Genomic DNA, 18,263 nt, shown 5'->3' with positions numbered 1-18,263 from the left:
GTAGATCAACATTTTAACCTCTTATCGCCTTTAGCAATGCAATAGTTTTAGGAAAGAAATGTGCTATTTGGAGTAGAAGAACATGCCAAAAAGTACAAGTTACCTTTATCAACGTTAGGTTTAAAAACAGTCTTTGCCTGTGTCAGTACATGGGAATGAATAGTATGTTGTAGTCATGTTCAAAGCAGTGGTCTTTTGTTCTTGTGGGGAACATATTTGTGTGTGACTTTCTGCATGTGGTATTCTCTGTGTGTGTGTGTGTTTTCAGCTCGCTCTCTTTCCTGGTGAAACTGGAACAGCTGGACCTGGGCAGCAATGAACTGGAAGTTTTGGTGAGGCGAAAACTTAATTAATTCTACATTTCGAGTGCTCAAAACACACACAGAGGAGTGACAAATATCCCTTCTCACATTCTCCACCGCAATAATTATGATCCAAACCACATGTTCACCTCATCAAACACAGCCAGAGCCAGATCTGTCAGACCTGAGGGCCTAGTATGCACTGACTGTCCCCCCCCTGAGTGAGTGAGTGAGTGAGTGCTGTTTTTTTAAGTCAGAGGGGAACGCCCACCAGTCTCAATAGGACAGGGTAAACAATGCCTCATGACCTGACGAGGGCGGGGGCTGAGCAAACAGTTGACATCATGATGAAACCTCGCCCGTCTGCATGTCTGTCACAAGCCAGCGCTTTACTGACGTTCTCCTTAATTTTTATTTATCGCTTAGATTCGCATTTGGGAGCCCACTGACTGGATTTTTGGAGCTTCAGTAAACATGACTACATTTTAAACATCCTATTTCCATTTATTTACCCATTATACAACTTGTAATAGTAGTTAAATCCATATAAATTCATATCCTTGTCAATCTAAAAGCTATAATCTAAAAGAGTCTTAAAATATGAACCCGCGTGGCAACGGCTGCAGCTCCAAGCCTACAAGAACAAGCCATGTTCTTCTACCACATACTGATTTATTTAACCATGCAGTTTATATATAGAGCGCTGGTGTATTTAGGGCACATGACTCTTGTTTGCCGTTTCCTTTCTCTGATCATTTTCAAATAGATAAAAGTTTCTACTCGCTGTTTCCGGGTTTGTTTAGACCTCACAAAACATGAACAATGAATGACCGACCTGCTCCCTTCAATAATCAGCCGCGAGTAACCAATATGCCCCCCTCTCTTCCTCCCTCTCTTCTCCACCCTCCTTTTCCTTCTGTTTCTGTTTCATCCCATCTCTTAGCCGGACACCCTCGGCGCTTTGCCCAATCTGAGGGAGCTGTGGCTTGACCGTAACCAATTGTCCTCATTACCACCAGTAAGTACAGTTTTATAACACAGATTCAGTGCGCAGCGGGGTAAAATTGTGTTTACTCCAAGCTCGATATGCAAAAATAAAAACAGATAAAACATGGAAAGAAATGTTAGTAGTTGGCTCTCGGTGTATGGAAGAAGTTAAAAGGAGTCTAGTGGTTTTAGGAGGAGAAGCTCTTCTGTGATGTGAATACGTGGTATTTACTATGGTTGGCAAGATGAGCAATTCAAAAATATCTTAAAAAATAGTTTTAAAAGCAGCATCAGGTTTGTTAAAATGTACATTTTGTATTTTTGTTGGTTTTATGTCATTGAAATGACATTTGCACCATTTTTTTTAAACTAAAAGTAAGTCTGAATGCTCCTGAAAATGTCAAATGGTGTAACCACAAAAGAATGATGAATATTTGAAATGATTCCTGATTACCTTTGTTTAATATAAAAGGTTATAATGTAAGATCATGCCAAACTATAGTTGATATGGTGTTTTATTGAGAATTTAGTGTTTTTAAGCAAGTTGAATTATTTGGTACAAAGTTTTTATGGTTACACCACTTAGACATTTTTACCATAATCCTATAATATATTCTCTCAAAATGGATTAAAAGCAGAAATGTGATGCTGAGTCCACAAAAAAAGAATGTGTGCAAGTTATTCATACATTTATTTTCATATTTTAACCCCTTTAAATTTGAATAAACCACATGGACACAAACAAAACATCATTGACCTGTGTATGTGTTTTAGGAGCTGGGGAACCTCAGGAGACTTGTGTGTCTGGATGTGTCGGAGAATCGTCTGGAGGAGCTTCCCTCAGAGCTAAACGGCCTTCTGGCTCTCACCGACCTGCTGCTCACACAGAACCTGCTGGAGGTCGTCCCTGACAGCATAGGTGAGGAACACAAGGCCTCTCTTTCCTCTCTCCCTCTCCCTCTCTCTCTCCCTCTCCTCTCTCTCCGTCTCTCTCTCTCCTTCAACCCCAACCGGTCAATGCCTCCCACTTAGAGTCCGGTTCTGCTTGAGGTTTCTTCCCGTTAAAGGAGAGTTTTTCCTTGCTGCTGTCGCCAAGTGCTGCTCATGTGGAGAATGTTGGGTCTCTTTAAATTAAATTAAAGAGTACGGTCTAGACCTGCTCTATGAGTAAAGTGCCTTGAGATGACTTTTGTTGTGATTTGGTGCTATATAAATAAAGAATGATTGATTGAAGGGAGGGAAAGAAAAAGAAGGAAAAAGGCAACTCTCAGTAAAATGATGTTAGAAACAGCAATGAATGTTAATTGTTAAATGAATGACGTCATATCCTCCGTCACTGTTATGAAATAGTACTTTTGTTATTCTGTGTATCAGAATATTGCCATGTTTGTTTCTCGAACAGTAAAAAAAAAAAAAAAAAAAAACATGGCTGTGGTATTACGTGGCATAAAAAACACAAACAAGTTGCCTAACAGTAATTAGTCCTTTATAAACCTCGTCTTTCTTCTTTGTTTCCTGTGAACAAATGTGTTTTTGTGGGTACTTACTGAAAGTTTGCCATCCAATTAGGCAGCACTGTTGATAAGGTCGACCTTATGACCGTGTGTGTGTGTGTGTTTGTGTTTGTTTGTGTGTGTGTGTTTGTGTGTGTGTTGAAATACTTTTAAGTGCTCTGTTAAATAAGAACAGCACTGCCCTCTACTGGAAAAATAATGCCAGTGAAGGGCAGCACAGGCATTAGTTCAATCTGTCTTATTCCAGACTTATTCTAGCATTTCAACATCAAAACCACACATACATGGGTCAGTGACAAATAAATAAGGGTTGGCAAGATGAGCAATTCAAAAATATCTTAAAAAATAGTTGTACATTTTACACATTTGCACCATTTTCTTTGAACCAAAATTAAGACTGAATGCTCCTGAAAATGTCAAATGGTGTAACCACAAAAGAATGATAAATAATAAATATTGTATCCACCTACAGTGTATTTAAGTGAACTTATACTAATAATTACTTAATTAAAAAAAAAAATTGAATGTTTCCTGATTGACATGATTCCCCAGATGAAATGTAATATTTAGAACAATTGTATTCCATTACCTTTATTTAATATAAAAAGTTATAATGTAAGATCATGCCAAACTAGTTGATATGGTGTTTTATTGAGAATTTAGTGTTTTTAAGCAAGTTGAATTATTTGATACAAAGTTTTTATGGTTACACCACTTAGACATTTTTGCCATAATCCTCTAATATATTCTCTCAAAATGGATTAAAAGCAGAAATTTGATGCTGGGTCCACAAAAAAAGAATGTGTGCAAGTTATTCATACGTTTATTTTCACATTTGAACCTCTTTAAATTTCTACTAAACCACATGGACACAAAAAAAACGTCATTGACCCTCATACACACAAAACATCACATATACTGCTCCTGGTATCTTCTAGCTGCAGTTTGTTAAATGACTTTTATTTTTCTTATCCAGGCTGTCTGAAACAGCTGTCAATCCTGAAGGTGGACCAGAATCGACTGACCCAACTGACTGATTCAATAGGAGAGTGTGAAAACCTCACAGAGCTCATCCTGACAGAGAACCTATTACAGGTGAGGATTTACAGTACCAACCACTTACAAAACAGCCTCAGTCTGACCCCGCTGGGATTTATGTACATCTGTTAATACCCCATTAAAAACTATAAATCCTCAAAATTAGATTTAACTCATGATCAATGCTTTCTATCTTCCACCCTGACAGACACTTCCTCGCTCGCTGGGCAAGCTGAAGAAGTTGACCAACTTGAATGTAGATCGCAACCGTTTGGGCAGCGTGCCCAAAGAGCTCGGCGGCTGTGCCAGCCTCAACGTGCTCTCATTAAGAGACAACCGTCTGGGCAAACTGCCTCCTGAGCTGGCAGATGCCACCGAGCTGCACGTGCTGGATGTGGCTGGAAACAGGTAACGTCACCGGACTCCCTGTGCTGTCGATTAATGTACAGCAGCTTTTCGAGATGAGGTTAAAGCTTTAAATGTATTACCAGCAACCTGCAGAGACATCGGAGCTCTAGTTTTACCTTTTTAAATGTCATAAAGAGCCTGCACATAGATTTATCTTCAAAGCTGTGCTGCCAAATTAGACTTTATACTAGATTATAAAAGCATAATGCATCATATTCACCATGTGTTAAATAATTCCTGTTAAAATGTGGAGACAGCTGTGTTTCTGCTGATTCCTGAACACCCTGTACTGTCCATTAATGCACAGCAGCTTTTCAAGATGAGTTTAAAAGCTTTAAAGAGGCTGCCAAAATAGTGGATGCATTACCAGCAACCTGCAGAGAGAGTACACCTCTAGTTTTAACTTTTTCATTTCATAAAGAGCCTCTACATAGATGTATCTTCAAAGCTATATACTAGATTATAATGGGATAATGCATCATATTCACCATGTGTTTAATACATTCCTGTTAAATTATGGAGACAACTATCATGAAAGTGTTATTCCTGTGTTTGTGTTTACTACTTTTAATTCATTTTAATAGATTTCAATTGTCATTCTTCCTCTTTCCCCTCCACATAAAGATTACAAAACCTGCCTTTCGCCCTGACAAACCTCAATCTGAAGGCCATGTGGCTCGCGGAGAACCAGTCGCAGCCCATGCTCAAGTTCCAGACGGAGGATGACGAGCGTACGGGAGAGAAGGTTTTGACCTGCTATCTACTGCCCCAGCAGCCTTCCCCAAGTCTAGGTGAGCAGGACTCTAAATCTGTTATTGCAGCTATTCATTTAAAGCTTTGCCGCCACTATCAGCTCAATCTGACATCTTTCCTCTCTCCTCTCTCCTCTTCCTTATTCTGGTCCTACAGAGAACTTGCTACAGAACAGCGTTGACGACACTTGGACGGACAGCAATCTGAACCGAGTGTCAGTCATTCAGTTCCAGGAAGAGACCAAAGCCGAGGACGAGGATGACGAGGCTGCCGCAGAGCGCAGGGTGAGAAAAACAAACAATGAATGCAGTGTCACTTGTGTAGATAGTTTTCATGTTTTGCTCTTTTATTTATCAGCCATCAGTGCTGCACATGCTGTGAATTTGCTCTACTTATCTTAATTGAAGATGTAGTGCTTTAAATAAGGTGTTAGCAAGTGTGAATGTGATTGTAGATTATCTTTGTCACAAAATCATCGGACTCTTTCTTATTAAAGAATTACTATAAGAACACGACCGATATTGCATGAATAGAGAAAAATAATGTACATGAAATATACTTAAAATGCTGGCTATATAACTGAATTTAATTGACTCCTCTCTGGGCTTTAACGGGGTTACTACTCTTTCTTTTCTTTTTTTAAAGCAAAGTTTGTTTTGAAATGTGTTTTCAGGGCCTTCAGCGCAGAGCCACACCACATCCGAGTGAGCTGAAGGTGATGAAGAAGGTGATCGAAGAGAGGAGGAACGAAGCCTACTCATCCAGACCTGATGGAGATGAAGAGTCCTCTGACCCGCAGGTACGTAAACGCCATACATATATTCTTATAACAGAACAAACATGCTAATGAATGTAAAATCACACTATTTTCTACCCAGTTTTGTTCTGTGTTCATTAAATCCAGTTGATCCTTTTTTTGTTTTTTTTAGGATAAACGGCACAGCGACCTCTCCAATCAGAGCCACGACTCGCAGGTGTCCAACAGCACACTGTCAGCCCACTCCCATGAAGAGAGACGGGAGGCGACTGTCTCCTTTCAGAGAGAGGACCTCGTGGACGGCCACTCGCCTCACGATGAGGAGGAACTGGATGAGATGGAGGTGGAGTACATCGAGGTGAATATTCAAATACTCATTTATCATATTTATGGAGAAAAATGATTCTTTAATATATTGTTCCTTCACTAAAACTCCACCTCTCTGCAGCCCACTGTGCACTTTGCAGAGGAGCCCATGATCCGCGCCATGGAAGCGGATGATGTGGAGGACGGCGAGGACGGCGAGAGGAGCGAGGAGGAGGACGAGAGGCCGGCTTTTCCCGCCGAGAAGCAGCGTCTGATCAGAAAGGACACGCCACACTACAAGAAGCACTTCAAGATCACCAAGCTGCCCAAGCCCGAGGCCGTGGCAGCCCTGCTGCAGGGCTTCAACCCCGACAGCCTCAACTCTCCGACGCAGGCCGCCCAAAACGAGCAGGACGAGGAGGAGGACGAGGAGGAGGGAGAGCAGGGTATCAGCACGCCTCAGCGGCATCACAGACTGGAGGCGCCGGAGCTAGAAGACACCCGGCAGGCCAACTCCAGCCAAGTAAAGGTAGAAAGATCCCGTTTGGCGGGGTAGATACAGATGAATAGATAGAAGGAGTTCATATAAATATACATTAAAGTGGTAAAATAAGATGTACAGCATGATAAATAAGTGGTATCATAGGTTTACAACACACCTAATCTGTTAAGTAGTATATTTTAAGCTTCAAATCTTCCATTTATGTTATAATAATATATTTAAATTGAATATATTTTTGGCTTGCCTTCATTGCCTCTATGCAAACAGGTGATACTGAATGCATAGAGCGCCTTTAGCACCTTGCAAGTTGCATTCAGTTTGAAGTGGGGCTGCGAGCACTGGAGAAAGTGGTTGCATGCAGGGGTGGAAAGGAACACATGCCCTCGTACTTTAAATAAATAAAGGGGAGAATGTTTCTTTGGGGGGGCAGGGTTTGTTTCTCAGGAGTTGATTTTGTGGTTTAACCTTTTTAACCGCAAACTCACGGGTAGCTTCACCTTAAAAAAAGCAGCTCCCTCAGATCTTTGCTTTCTCTTCTCTCTGTCCCACGCAAAGATGAGACGTCCTCCACCTTTAAATGCTTCACAAATCACACTCAGATATCATCACTGAAACACTTTTTAAAAACTATTATTATCAACTAAATCAGAACGCTGTCTCATATTTGGAGATAAATAAGCAGATGTGATTTCTTTTTAATGTCAAATGATGATATCTCCTCCCTCACAAGCAGCTGCAGGCTGAACACTGGGCCTGTATTGTCAGCCATTTCCTGATATTTTTAATTGGTTAATTACATTTTCACACTCCTGCTTTTTATAACAATGTGTGTGTGTGTGTGTGTATATGTATGTATGAGTCGAGTAATTGAAGTCTGCTCAGGTGCCGCTTAACTGAATCTCCTTATTGATTATTGAGCATATTTGGGGTAGACTAAATGAAACCTGTTGATTTATTACTATAATTGTAGAAATCCTTTAACACTGTGATCAAATATCATCATCTCACCAAATCAGGTTTTTTTTGTGTGTGTTTTTTAATGGATGTTGAGTCTGTTATTGTGTGACTGACCGACTACCAGACTGACCGAGAACGTTTTATACTGGCAGAGCTGGAAATCTGAGATCCAACGAGGCGATGATAATCTGTCACAGGATGTTAGAATTGCTCTAAATGATAAAAAAAACATAATAAAATGAGACATTTCTTTTAGTATGTCACAGATTTTCTTTAGTCTTAATGTGTTGAACATCCAGTTGATACAACGGCGTATTAAGGCCGTATATGTTTAAAAATATATATAAAATACTGACCTGGAGGAGGAGGAGGGTAATATTTTGAGAAAGTTTCTGAGATTAAAGTCCCAAATTTGCAACTATAACTTGGATATTCTCCGACATGCAACTTTATAATGTCAGAGAAGTTGATTTCTCATCAATTTGAAGGAGAAGAACAGAAGTGAGTGTATGTGGATGTGATCAACAAGGTGAAAAGTAATAAATTTGCCTCAGTGTTAATTTTATAACCTATCGATACCTACAACAACCTTTTTTCGCGTTGTTAGCAGATTTACGACTTTATAATTTCAGAGAATATAATAGAATTTTTTTCTCTCGTAAATTTACGATTTTAATCTCAGAAATGTTCTTGAAGTATTTACCCTCCTCTCCTCCAGGTCAGTGTTTTTATTTTATTTATTTTTTTACATATATTGCCCTAATACGCCATATTAGGGCCATATATAATAATACATAACTTATATTTTGTAGGCTGAAGCTCTTTTTTTTTTAATACTTAACATATTAAACTTTACTACTATTTATTATATTTAACATAATTAGGGATGTTTCTTAAATAAAAAGTTTGTCACTGGAGGAAATTGCCTTCTGTGATGCGGAGGCGTGGGCTCGTATGTTCTCATATTGGAGCTTTTTTTTTTTTTTTTTGGCTTCTCTTGTCCGCTCTCTCTACACTGTTACACTGCGCTGTATAGCTCAGCTCCTTGGTCTTGTCTTTCCATCTCTGCCTGTATCTTGCTTCTGGTGGCTGGGGGTGTGCGAGTGCGGGATCTCGCTTCTGCTTCAAGGTGGTCCCAAAAAAAAAAAAAAAATCTCACAACCTGCAAGCAGACAGCAGAGTGTCGGGTTGTGTTTGGTGAAAGTTTAAGGAACGAGTGTGAAATTGGAAAAAAGTGTGTGTATGTGTGTGTGTTTGAGCATATTTTTATTTTTTGGCCTGACTAATCCGCATGCCTCTCGCTGGTTCCTGTCCTAACAGGGGGTGTCATTTGATCAAGTCAATAATCTGCTGATTGAACCTGCTCGAATTGAGGAGGAAGAGGTCTGTACCTACTCTTTCCCGTCCAAATCTGTCTCTCTTTGTCCCTCCACTCACCTGTACTCATTCACCCACCTGTATTCAGAGGTGGAGAGTAAAAAAAAAAAAAAAAGACTACTACAGAAATCCATGTTTAATACAAGCCAATCACTTAGGGACCCCTAACCACGACTCCTTTTATGAGATGGCCGGTGTGGCAGAACCTGGATGCAGGAAGGCAGAAACCATATTTTATATATCAGGTGTTTTTTTTTCCCCACAGGGCAGCAGCACAGAAACGCCAAAATCCTAAAATATATGATCAATCTCTTAATACTTTCATACTGGTTAAGTATTCCCTCACTTTGAGACAAATATATATAACATTCAGCTTTATTTAAATTAGGCCTGGGCAATAAAAGGATAACAATTATTATCTCGATATTAGGGCTGGGTATCATTTAAAAAATGACGATACCAGTACCAATCCAAGCACCCTTAAAGTGATGCCTATAGATATTAATTGGGTATTCATTTGATACCAAATGTGAGTAGATGCATTAAATTGCAACTTCACCACCACAGACAGGTTGTAGCTGCTGTGGCAGTCGACCAATCACATCGCATTAAGTCTACGATAGCATTGATTGGCTGTGAGCAAGTTCATACAAATATTCATATTTTCTAGCTCTGGGTGCAAAAAGGATGGATTGCAGGTATCGATTGACGGGAGACGTTTAGATACTACTTGGTATCGCTTTATTTTGGTCGATACCTTAAAGGTATTGAACACCGATACCCAGCACTACTCGATATCATTTTCCTCAATAGAAATACAACTAATGTTCGATATAATTAAACTGAGAGGCTCGGTTGGCTCAAGCTAAGTCAATGCTCGACACATTTTCCCCGGGCGCAGAAGTGCACACACCAAAAATGCACAAAGGCTCCACCATGTCTTGTCTGTGTGTTTCGTGGCTAGGGGCGAGCTGTAAAAGTAAAAGTCCCAGCATGTCTGATGGAGCTGTGATGAAATGCTGCTCTCTCTATTATAGATATTTTTTTTGTGTATTTATAGCACGTGTGTCCTCTTTTACTTATTATCAGAAAGTGACCACGCATCAAAACAAGAAAATAACTTTTTAATAAAACCTTCCTTTCGTTTAAGTATAGACCAAAAAAAACTGGTTCACAAACCAACAAGACGTTGAACATGATTGCCTCTGTGAATGTTTGCAGCTCGCACGCAATTTGCAGAGGCACCACAGTGTCTCGCACGAGTGTAAACGAAGCTTAAACCGCTGTAGAGCCACACTTCAAATTCACCGAGCCTCGCCTCCAGCACAGCAAATAAACTCCATTTATTACATGTAGCATTAACACTTAAGGAGGCAGAGGAAAAGCTAAATATAAATCACAGTGAGAGTGAGAGAGAGAGAAATCATCACTAACTGTTAAGCTGCTATCAGATCTGAATAGTGTGTAAACAACTGTGGGATTAGTGAGAAAGATGCTAAAATAAGAAGAGAAGAAAGCTGTGAGTGCTGGTCCTATATTTTTGATAACAGGAATGGATTTAGATTAAGCTCCCTGTGTATTTAGTTTCATAAAGTCCTCCAGAAAAAACAGTTAAACAGAATTAGTGTATTCAATGTTTATGTCTGTGGACTAAACACAGTAAAGTAAAATATTAAGAAAAGGTGAGCAATAGCACAAAAGAAGCCTTATGCATAACTTCTGTTAGTTATTTCATACTTTTATCATTATGTTTGATTTATTTAAAGGACCAGTGTGTAAGATTTGGTTGCATTTAGCAGTTAAGGTGTAGATTGCAACCAATTGTATAACCCTCATCCTCCCTTTTCAAACACCTGGGAGAACCTACAATGGCTGCAATACTCACGAAAAAGCAAAGTCCCTCTCTAGAGCCAGTGTCTTTTTTATCCATTGTGGGCAGGCTCTCTATGTAGATGAGAACAATTCTTATTTTCAGGTTATTATACATTCATTAAAACCTACTTATGCCACTAAAGATGAGATGCCACTAAACACTCTACACCTTTTAAAGATAGTTTTATTTATAAGGCACAGCAGCTTTGAAAATGGCAACACATACTGTCTTCTTGGGCAACCTGTCAAATAATATGATATTTCCCAGATGGCCATGTTCCTTCTTGTCATCCTGCCTTTAAAAAAAAAAAAAATATGGGTTGTACTGCATGACCTTTTAAACAACGACCCGAAAAATTATTCAGAGAACAGTTTTCTGGTTTGTGGCACAACTTAACCTACTTCCAAGGTGCAAAGAGAAGGAGAAAAAAAGTCTAAAAAAAAAAGACTCAAAGCTCCAACAACACTTTTATTATTATAGAGCAACTTTATTGTTAGAGCGACACGTTTCGGCTTGCTGCCTTGATCGGGGTCATCATAAAAAAACATTACAAACAACATTTAAATAGTCAAAAAGCAGCAAAAGATTCAGAAAGTTAAAAAGAATATACAAAAAAGTAACCTATTATGTGCATTCAGACATGTATTAATCAATTGGATGTTTACCAAGATAAGTTGGGTATGTGGTCATGTGACTTTAGACCAATCATGGCAGGCAGGGGGAGTACCCAAAAAACAACATGGGTGACACTGTATTTGGTCCATAAACCAGAAAAATTCAATTGAAAGGTGAAATGGCTAAAATGATTCCTCCAGACATCGGGAACATTGATTTTAGACGTCCATAGTCTCAGCAAGTCTCCGATCCAACATCCAGCATCAGGTTCTGCCACACTTAACGTCCGCTGCCTCCTCTTTCCTCTCTCTCTCTCTCTCTCTCTCTCTCTGCTTTCTGCTGCTTCGCTCCTTTTTCCCCCTTCTCCCCCTCTGTCCCACGCTGTGTTGCCCGCCCTGGGAATGAATGGGGCTTGTTGCAAGTCTGCATCACCAGTTTCCTCCAGGTTTATTTTGGGTTTTTTTGGGGGGTTTTTGGTATGCAGGTTTACAAAGATGTTATATAACTAAGCGGGAAGCCAGAAGACGATATTCGGATGGATGAAGAATTTATTTTATTGATTTATCGCCTTTTTTTCTTTTTCTTAATAGTGTAAAAAAAAGTATGGATTGCACGTGGCTGGAAAATGGCACACTTCATTCATATTTATAGTGAATTTAACGAATAATTCCATCTTATTACAACAAATGCTGAAGTTTGAACATCACAGAAAGAATCCAGGACACACTCGTCTCATCTGTTATTGTTTTTTTTCACATTTACTGTTTTTGTTTTTTTTCCTACCTGTCCCTCATTCTCCTTCACTCCTTCCCCTCTCTGCATGGCTTGAGTATAAAGAATACATACAGTTACATTATATCACAAGTTTTTAGTGTTTATGTCACATTTTTAAGTCCTTCCTCACATATATACGTATATTATATGTCGTCAGATCATTATCAAGGCGTCAGAAAGTTTGCTCACTTTTATGTCTGAAGTCTAAAGTCAGCGAAGTGATTACCGACAGATGATTTTTAAAGTAAAAAGTAAAATAAATCCCAACTGTAATTTATCTTTTTAAAGCTAAATTCACTTAAAGCAGAAGTAAAACCTTCCACTTAGACTGACTTTAGGCTCCAGACAAAGTGTCTCCATCAGTGGATGGACACCACTGTCTGGGAGAAGGAGGATGAGGAGGGAGGTAAACCCACAAATTCAATTATAAAGTTTAACATGTATAAAAAAACTAAATGACAATCAGTTTTTAAAAGTAAGACCCTAAATGGGAAGGATTGTGGGCTCGCCTCCCTCTCACTCCTGCCCAGAGGTGAGTAGGTTTCACTTCCTAATCGTGCTGACTCCCCCCTCCTCGACTTGCAGCACACCTTAAACATCATGAGACAAACAGGCGGCCTGGGTATCAGCATCGCCGGAGGGAAAGGATCCACACCTTACAAGGGAGATGATGAGGTAAGATGTGATGTTCATCTGCATAATGTTGGAGATATTAGAAGCTGCAGATGATATAAATCTTTCTTTTTTTTATGATTGTGTCTTCAGGGAATCTTTATCTCGAGGGTATCTGAGGAGGGTCCTGCAGCCAGAGCGGGGGTTAAAGTGGGAGACAAACTCCTAGAGGTAAAAAACCTGCAAGCACACTTCTATATATAACCATCCTCTCTGATTGTAAGATGTTTAATAAAGTTCCAGCAACACTTAAAAAAAAGTTTTTTTTAAAATACTTTATTTATTGTCATTACTAATTTTCCTACACCCTGCGCATGTACATCCTACATTATAAAACTTATTACAAACCGTATCTAAATAGTTAAAAAGCATTAAAAAAATTCAAAAAGGCAAAAAACACATACATAGCAAAAAAATACATAATTGAAGCATAAAAAACACAATACTTAAGAAATTAAGAAGATGTTTAATTAAATAACAATCTGGTGCCTCAGGTGAATGGAGTAGACCTTCACGAAGCAGAGCACCACACAGCGGTGGAAGCTCTCCGCAGCTCCGGCGCAACGGTTTCCATGACGGTGCTGCGCGAGCACATGGTGGAGCCGGAGAACGCCATCACTACAACGCCGCTGAGGCCCGAGGACGACTACTTCCCGCGGGAGAGACGCAGCAGCGGCCTCGCCTTCAACCTGGAGACGCCTCCCAGCGGGCCTCAGCAGCGGCTCTCCACCTGTCTGATCCGCAACGACAAGGGGCTCGGCTTCAGCATCGCCGGGGGGAAAGGATCCACTCCGTACCGCACAGGAGACACGGTGAGACCCGGGAACACACCAATCACCCTTCTTAGTAACTTTACTGTTACATATTTCATAAAACATCTAATTTATGGTGTCAGGGTTTTCTTAATGTGTAACGTATGAAACAGCTCAGTTACTTGTTGTTATGGATCAATATATTTAAAGCTGCTGTAATCAGTATTTTTATATTCCACATAATATGACAAGAGTACTTGGAAAAACACTGTTCCTTTTGCACTATTAGTGGGTAAAAGGCCAGGTATTTCCCTCATGAGCTGGTGGAGAACCAAACGGAGCCAAAAGGACAAAGAATATAGGTCTTAGATTATTTAAATGAATGGGAAGTGGTGGTTTAAAGGTTAGAGAAGCAAGCTTGTGAGCGTAGGGTTGCTGGTTCAATCCCCGGACTGGCAGGAAAAATCTGGGTGGGGAAAGTGAAGATACCCCACCTGCTCCAGTGACCGGCAGATCAGACTGTGGTTGTACTGGTCAGCTTCCAGGTGTGAATATGTGTGTAACTGTGTGAATGAGATCAGGGCGTTCCTGGAAAAGAGAACATAGCTTCTCAGTGAATTTCCCCCTGAATATCCATCCATCCTTTTACTGCTGCTCATCCAGAGCTGGGTTGTGGTGACATTAGGCCAAGCAGTGAAAAACCCAGACCCTCTTCTCCCCAGCAACGCTCGTCAGCTCCTCCTGAGGGATCCTGAGGCGTTTCCAGACCAGGAGAGATATATAATCCCTCCAGCTTGTTCTGGGTCTGCCCCGAGGTCTCCGCCCAGTTGCCCAAACCACCTCACCTCCTTTCAATGCAAAGGAGCAGCACCTCTACTCCTAGCCTCCCCTGGATGTGTGAATCCTGACCCTATCTCTAAGGCTGAGCCAAGACTTCTCCCTCCCTCCGGAGGAAACTCATTTCAGACGCTTGATCTCATTCTTTTGGTCACAACCGAAAGCTTGTGACTCTAGGTGAGGGTTTGGGACGTAGATCGACTGGTAAATTGAGAGCTTCACTTTCAGGCTCAGCTCCTTCTTCACCAGGACGTCCTCTTAATAAATAAAGGTTAAAGAAAGAAAACACTCTAATTTTGTGGATGTTTAAATAAGCCACAGTTTGCCACATCAGGATTATAACGTTATAAAGATTTATATCAGTATTGTGTTTACAGCTAAGTTTTTCATTCTCAAAGTGTCCAAAAATGTTAAATAATGTAGTTTTTAAGCTTTTGTTTTGACAATGGAGAACTGACAGCTCAATCTGAGGGATGATCTACAGTGAAAAACACACCAACTAGTATTTTTTGCATCAGTCTATACATTATTTTTTTAGGAAATTCCCGTTTAGGTACCTTTTTTTATTTATTTGGGAAGTTAGGTCACAGAGTGTTTACAGTAACCTCCTCGGTCACAGAGCCGTCTATTCTAGCCGCGGCGTTTACAGTCATCACCGGGGAGACGGAGATATGAATAGCCGGGCTGTGACACTCGATACGGCTCGCTGTAATTGGACGGGCGGAGGTGTGTATATATTTGGGGCTGGCGAGGAAGAAACTCACGCACTACAAGACGTCCACAAAACAGGAAAAAAGGGGGATTCGAACTTATGATTTAAGCCGGTCTGTACTGTACTGTAAGTCTCGCCTCTCTTTCAAAAGGTGTGTTTTTGAAATGGACGCAGCGACTATGAGGAATGAGGAGGCGGTGCAGGGTGGAGTTTCATGCATGTGTTCTGACTTTTATGTTTTGGGGAGTCAGGAGGATTTCTTTAGTTTTAATGAATTGTTAAAATGATTCGTCTGGTCTGGTGTTAAAAAGGTCTCGGTGCTTTTTAATGAGCTGGTTTTGCTGTAGAGTCTTAAAGCGTGTTAATGATCTAATACTGTGGTGTTAATCAGTTATAATGCATGTATGTGTGTTTGCCTGCTTACATTAAAATTCATAGGATTGTGAACAGTTACCACGGTTCCCACGGATCCTTAATGTGTCTTAAAATGTCTTTAAATTTAGTTTTTGATATTCAAGGTCTAAAAATGTATTTTAATGTCTTAAATTTAGTTTTTTTAGGTCTAGAAATGTGATTTAAATGTCTGGAATTGTAGAACATTAAAGCATTAAATTAGATTTGAGTGTAATTATATTTGCTCAGTTTATGTTATTTATCTTTATTATCATTATTTTTTGATTATTATGTCTCATAATATATTTTTATATGAGTACAACATTATGCAACACTTTTCTGCATTGCATACTTACTTTAAAACTTACAACATGGTAATGCATTCTATTACTGAAGTGACATTAGTGTTTTTATGCTGTGGTATAAGTATAAAGGATCTAAATACTTCCTCCACCACTGGTTGCAGAGCAGTTTTAATACAAGAAGCAGCAATGGTGTTATTTTAAAGTGGTTTTAAAAAGGTCTTAAAAGTCTTTGAATTTGTACTTACAATTGTGCAAATACCCTGATTACTGTCTCAAAACTACCAATATATGAATAAAGGATTTTCTATTTTTGGCTCGGATCTTCACGGTAGGATATCACATACTGACTGATATTCAGGCTCACAGTGTAGCTCAGTGATTCATCGCAGTGTTGCAGCCTGTTGCACCAGACTTTTAACTGTCTGCAGAGGCCACAAAAGATTTATGATGATAATTATTAAACCGCTCCCACAGATTAAAGCATTCTTAGTGGCAGTACGTCAGCAGCATCTAATTTATCTGTAGTTAAAGTGTTAAATGTGTGTTATATGATATGATGTGTGTGTGTGTGTAATAACAGTATTTGGTCTGTTTTTAGGGGATCTACATCTCTCGTATTGCAGAGGGCGGAGCGGCACACAGAGACAGCACGCTGCGTGTAGGCGACAGGGTGATTTCTGTGAGTACTGCTCCACATCTCCACATCTACGTCTGGGTTTTACTTTACCCAGATTTTCAGTATTTCTCATAGTAAGTGCTTAAGAATCATTTTTATAGGGTTTTTACAGCAGATTCTGATTCTGATATCTCGACCAAATAATTCATGTAAAATGAATTAAATGCTTTATCTCGAGCAATGTAAAGGAATCACTTCATATATATAGTACTATGCAAAAGTCTTAGGCCACCATTAGATATGTTGTTTTAGCAATGCTATAATGACCATATATTATTATTTCAGTCTCTTTATTAGAATACAACCAGAAAATACAGGAAATGTGCAGTGTTAAACAAACAGAAAAGAAAACAGTTTCTACAGGCTTCTAAAGTGGCGTTAAGTATTTAGTGTGTGTTTATATCAGACTAACTTCTACTAAGGTTTGGTCACCACATGCAGAAAATTAACTCATCAGAATCACTTTCACACATTAAATCCATTCATTTAGAGCTGAGATTTTGTTTATTTTTGGTTGAATAAAACAATATCTAGGTTTCACTGCATCATCATCCTCTTTCTTGCTTTCTGCTCATCACACTCCGAGCTTGGCTTTGCTCTTCTCCTCTTGCTGAATTGCGTGTTGTTGTTTGTTTTTCTTTTCATCCAGTCACATCCATTAACCCTTACATACTGTCCATATTCTGACCCGGTTTATAATTGGTAATATTATGTTAATGTTTTCTTTAGATTTGATACTTAATATAGTGAAAATACATATTAATTAATGTAAAATGAAGGATGCAACAGTATTTGAATATAAGGCTTCAAAAATATATACATTTTTGGACAATATAGTCCATTCTAAGGAAAGTCATAACATTTCAGGCTTAAATAATGTAATATATGTTTTTTAATTGCTTTCAAATGCTTTTTTAACTTTTTTAATCACGATATTACTATAAATCTGATGTTTGATGCTCCTTCTTGTTGCTCATTTTCCTCCTGCAATCATAACTGTGTCTTTACTCGAATCCCACTCTCTAAAAATCACCCCAAAAAAAAAAAAAGCTTCCTCTTTACTTTCTGTCTGGGTTCACTCTTCTCTTTCTTCTTCCTGCAGTTTCTCTTTTATCTTCTTCCTCCTCTTCGTAGACGGGCCTCTTTTCTTTCCTCCTCTCGCTTATCTCTCTCTCTCTGCATGCTCACTAATGTGCATTAAAGTGCATCTCCTTGCCCGCTTTGGTGGAGGGTCATGGTGTTGGGGGGGTTGTATTGGGAGCGGGGGCTGTAGCCTGTTGCTGCGCTGTCATGGTGTTAGACGAGGTGACGTCACCATGGCAGCAGCGGCGGTAAACGCAGCCGACGGTAAGAGCTGATACTGTCGGGTCAGCGCTGACCTCTGCTTGTCACTTGGGACCAGAGTACCGTTTCTAAGAGTGTGCATGCCCCCTTTTTTTATTTAATTACAGAACTAATGTTAACAAACTAACGAAGAAATAGTTTCTTTTATGAGCTGCTTGCCTTTGTGGACTTAAAATCAGACTTTTTGGAGGTTTTAAACTCTTCCACTTGTGTTTTTTAAGTAAGCAAAGGCAAGAAGTGATAGAAAAGTGGACCAATTACACTGAAATATAGCAGTTTAACATTAATAAGCTGACTTCAGGGAGTTTTATGACTTTTTGGGGGTGGGTGGGGGGGTATAAATGGCTTCCGCATGCTTTGTAGTCTTTCTCCTTTAGGGAAGCTCTGCCAGCTTAAATCACCTGCAGCA

At 39.6% G+C, this 18,263-nt stretch overlaps 1 protein-coding gene across 4 annotated transcripts in view; it reads left to right on the top strand.

The window, feature by feature from the left end:
* The window catches only part of scrib (scribble planar cell polarity protein), an 86,804-nt gene that overhangs the window by 39,695 nt on the left and 28,846 nt on the right, over positions 1-18,263 (top strand). For all 4 annotated transcript variants that reach the window (XM_062441857.1, XM_062441859.1, XM_062441858.1 and 1 more), the window contains exons 6-19: positions 269-332; positions 1,246-1,320; positions 2,064-2,208; positions 3,780-3,898; positions 4,050-4,249; positions 4,874-5,040; positions 5,159-5,286; positions 5,676-5,801; positions 5,932-6,117; positions 6,208-6,594; positions 12,749-12,838; positions 12,929-13,006; positions 13,330-13,647; positions 16,433-16,513. In XM_062441857.1, coding sequence (XP_062297841.1) covers positions 269-332; positions 1,246-1,320; positions 2,064-2,208; positions 3,780-3,898; positions 4,050-4,249; positions 4,874-5,040; positions 5,159-5,286; positions 5,676-5,801; positions 5,932-6,117; positions 6,208-6,594; positions 12,749-12,838; positions 12,929-13,006; positions 13,330-13,647; positions 16,433-16,513 — 2,164 coding nt within the window. The remainder of the gene's footprint in view (positions 1-268; positions 333-1,245; positions 1,321-2,063; positions 2,209-3,779; positions 3,899-4,049; positions 4,250-4,873; positions 5,041-5,158; positions 5,287-5,675; positions 5,802-5,931; positions 6,118-6,207; positions 6,595-12,748; positions 12,839-12,928; positions 13,007-13,329; positions 13,648-16,432; positions 16,514-18,263) is intronic.

Source organism: Scomber scombrus, chromosome 20, assembly GCF_963691925.1.
Source record: "Scomber scombrus chromosome 20, fScoSco1.1, whole genome shotgun sequence".
Lineage (NCBI taxonomy): Eukaryota > Metazoa > Chordata > Actinopteri > Scombriformes > Scombridae > Scomber > Scomber scombrus.
The sequence above is the reverse complement of the archived record's forward strand: the minus strand, read 5'-3'. Positions and strand labels throughout refer to the sequence as shown.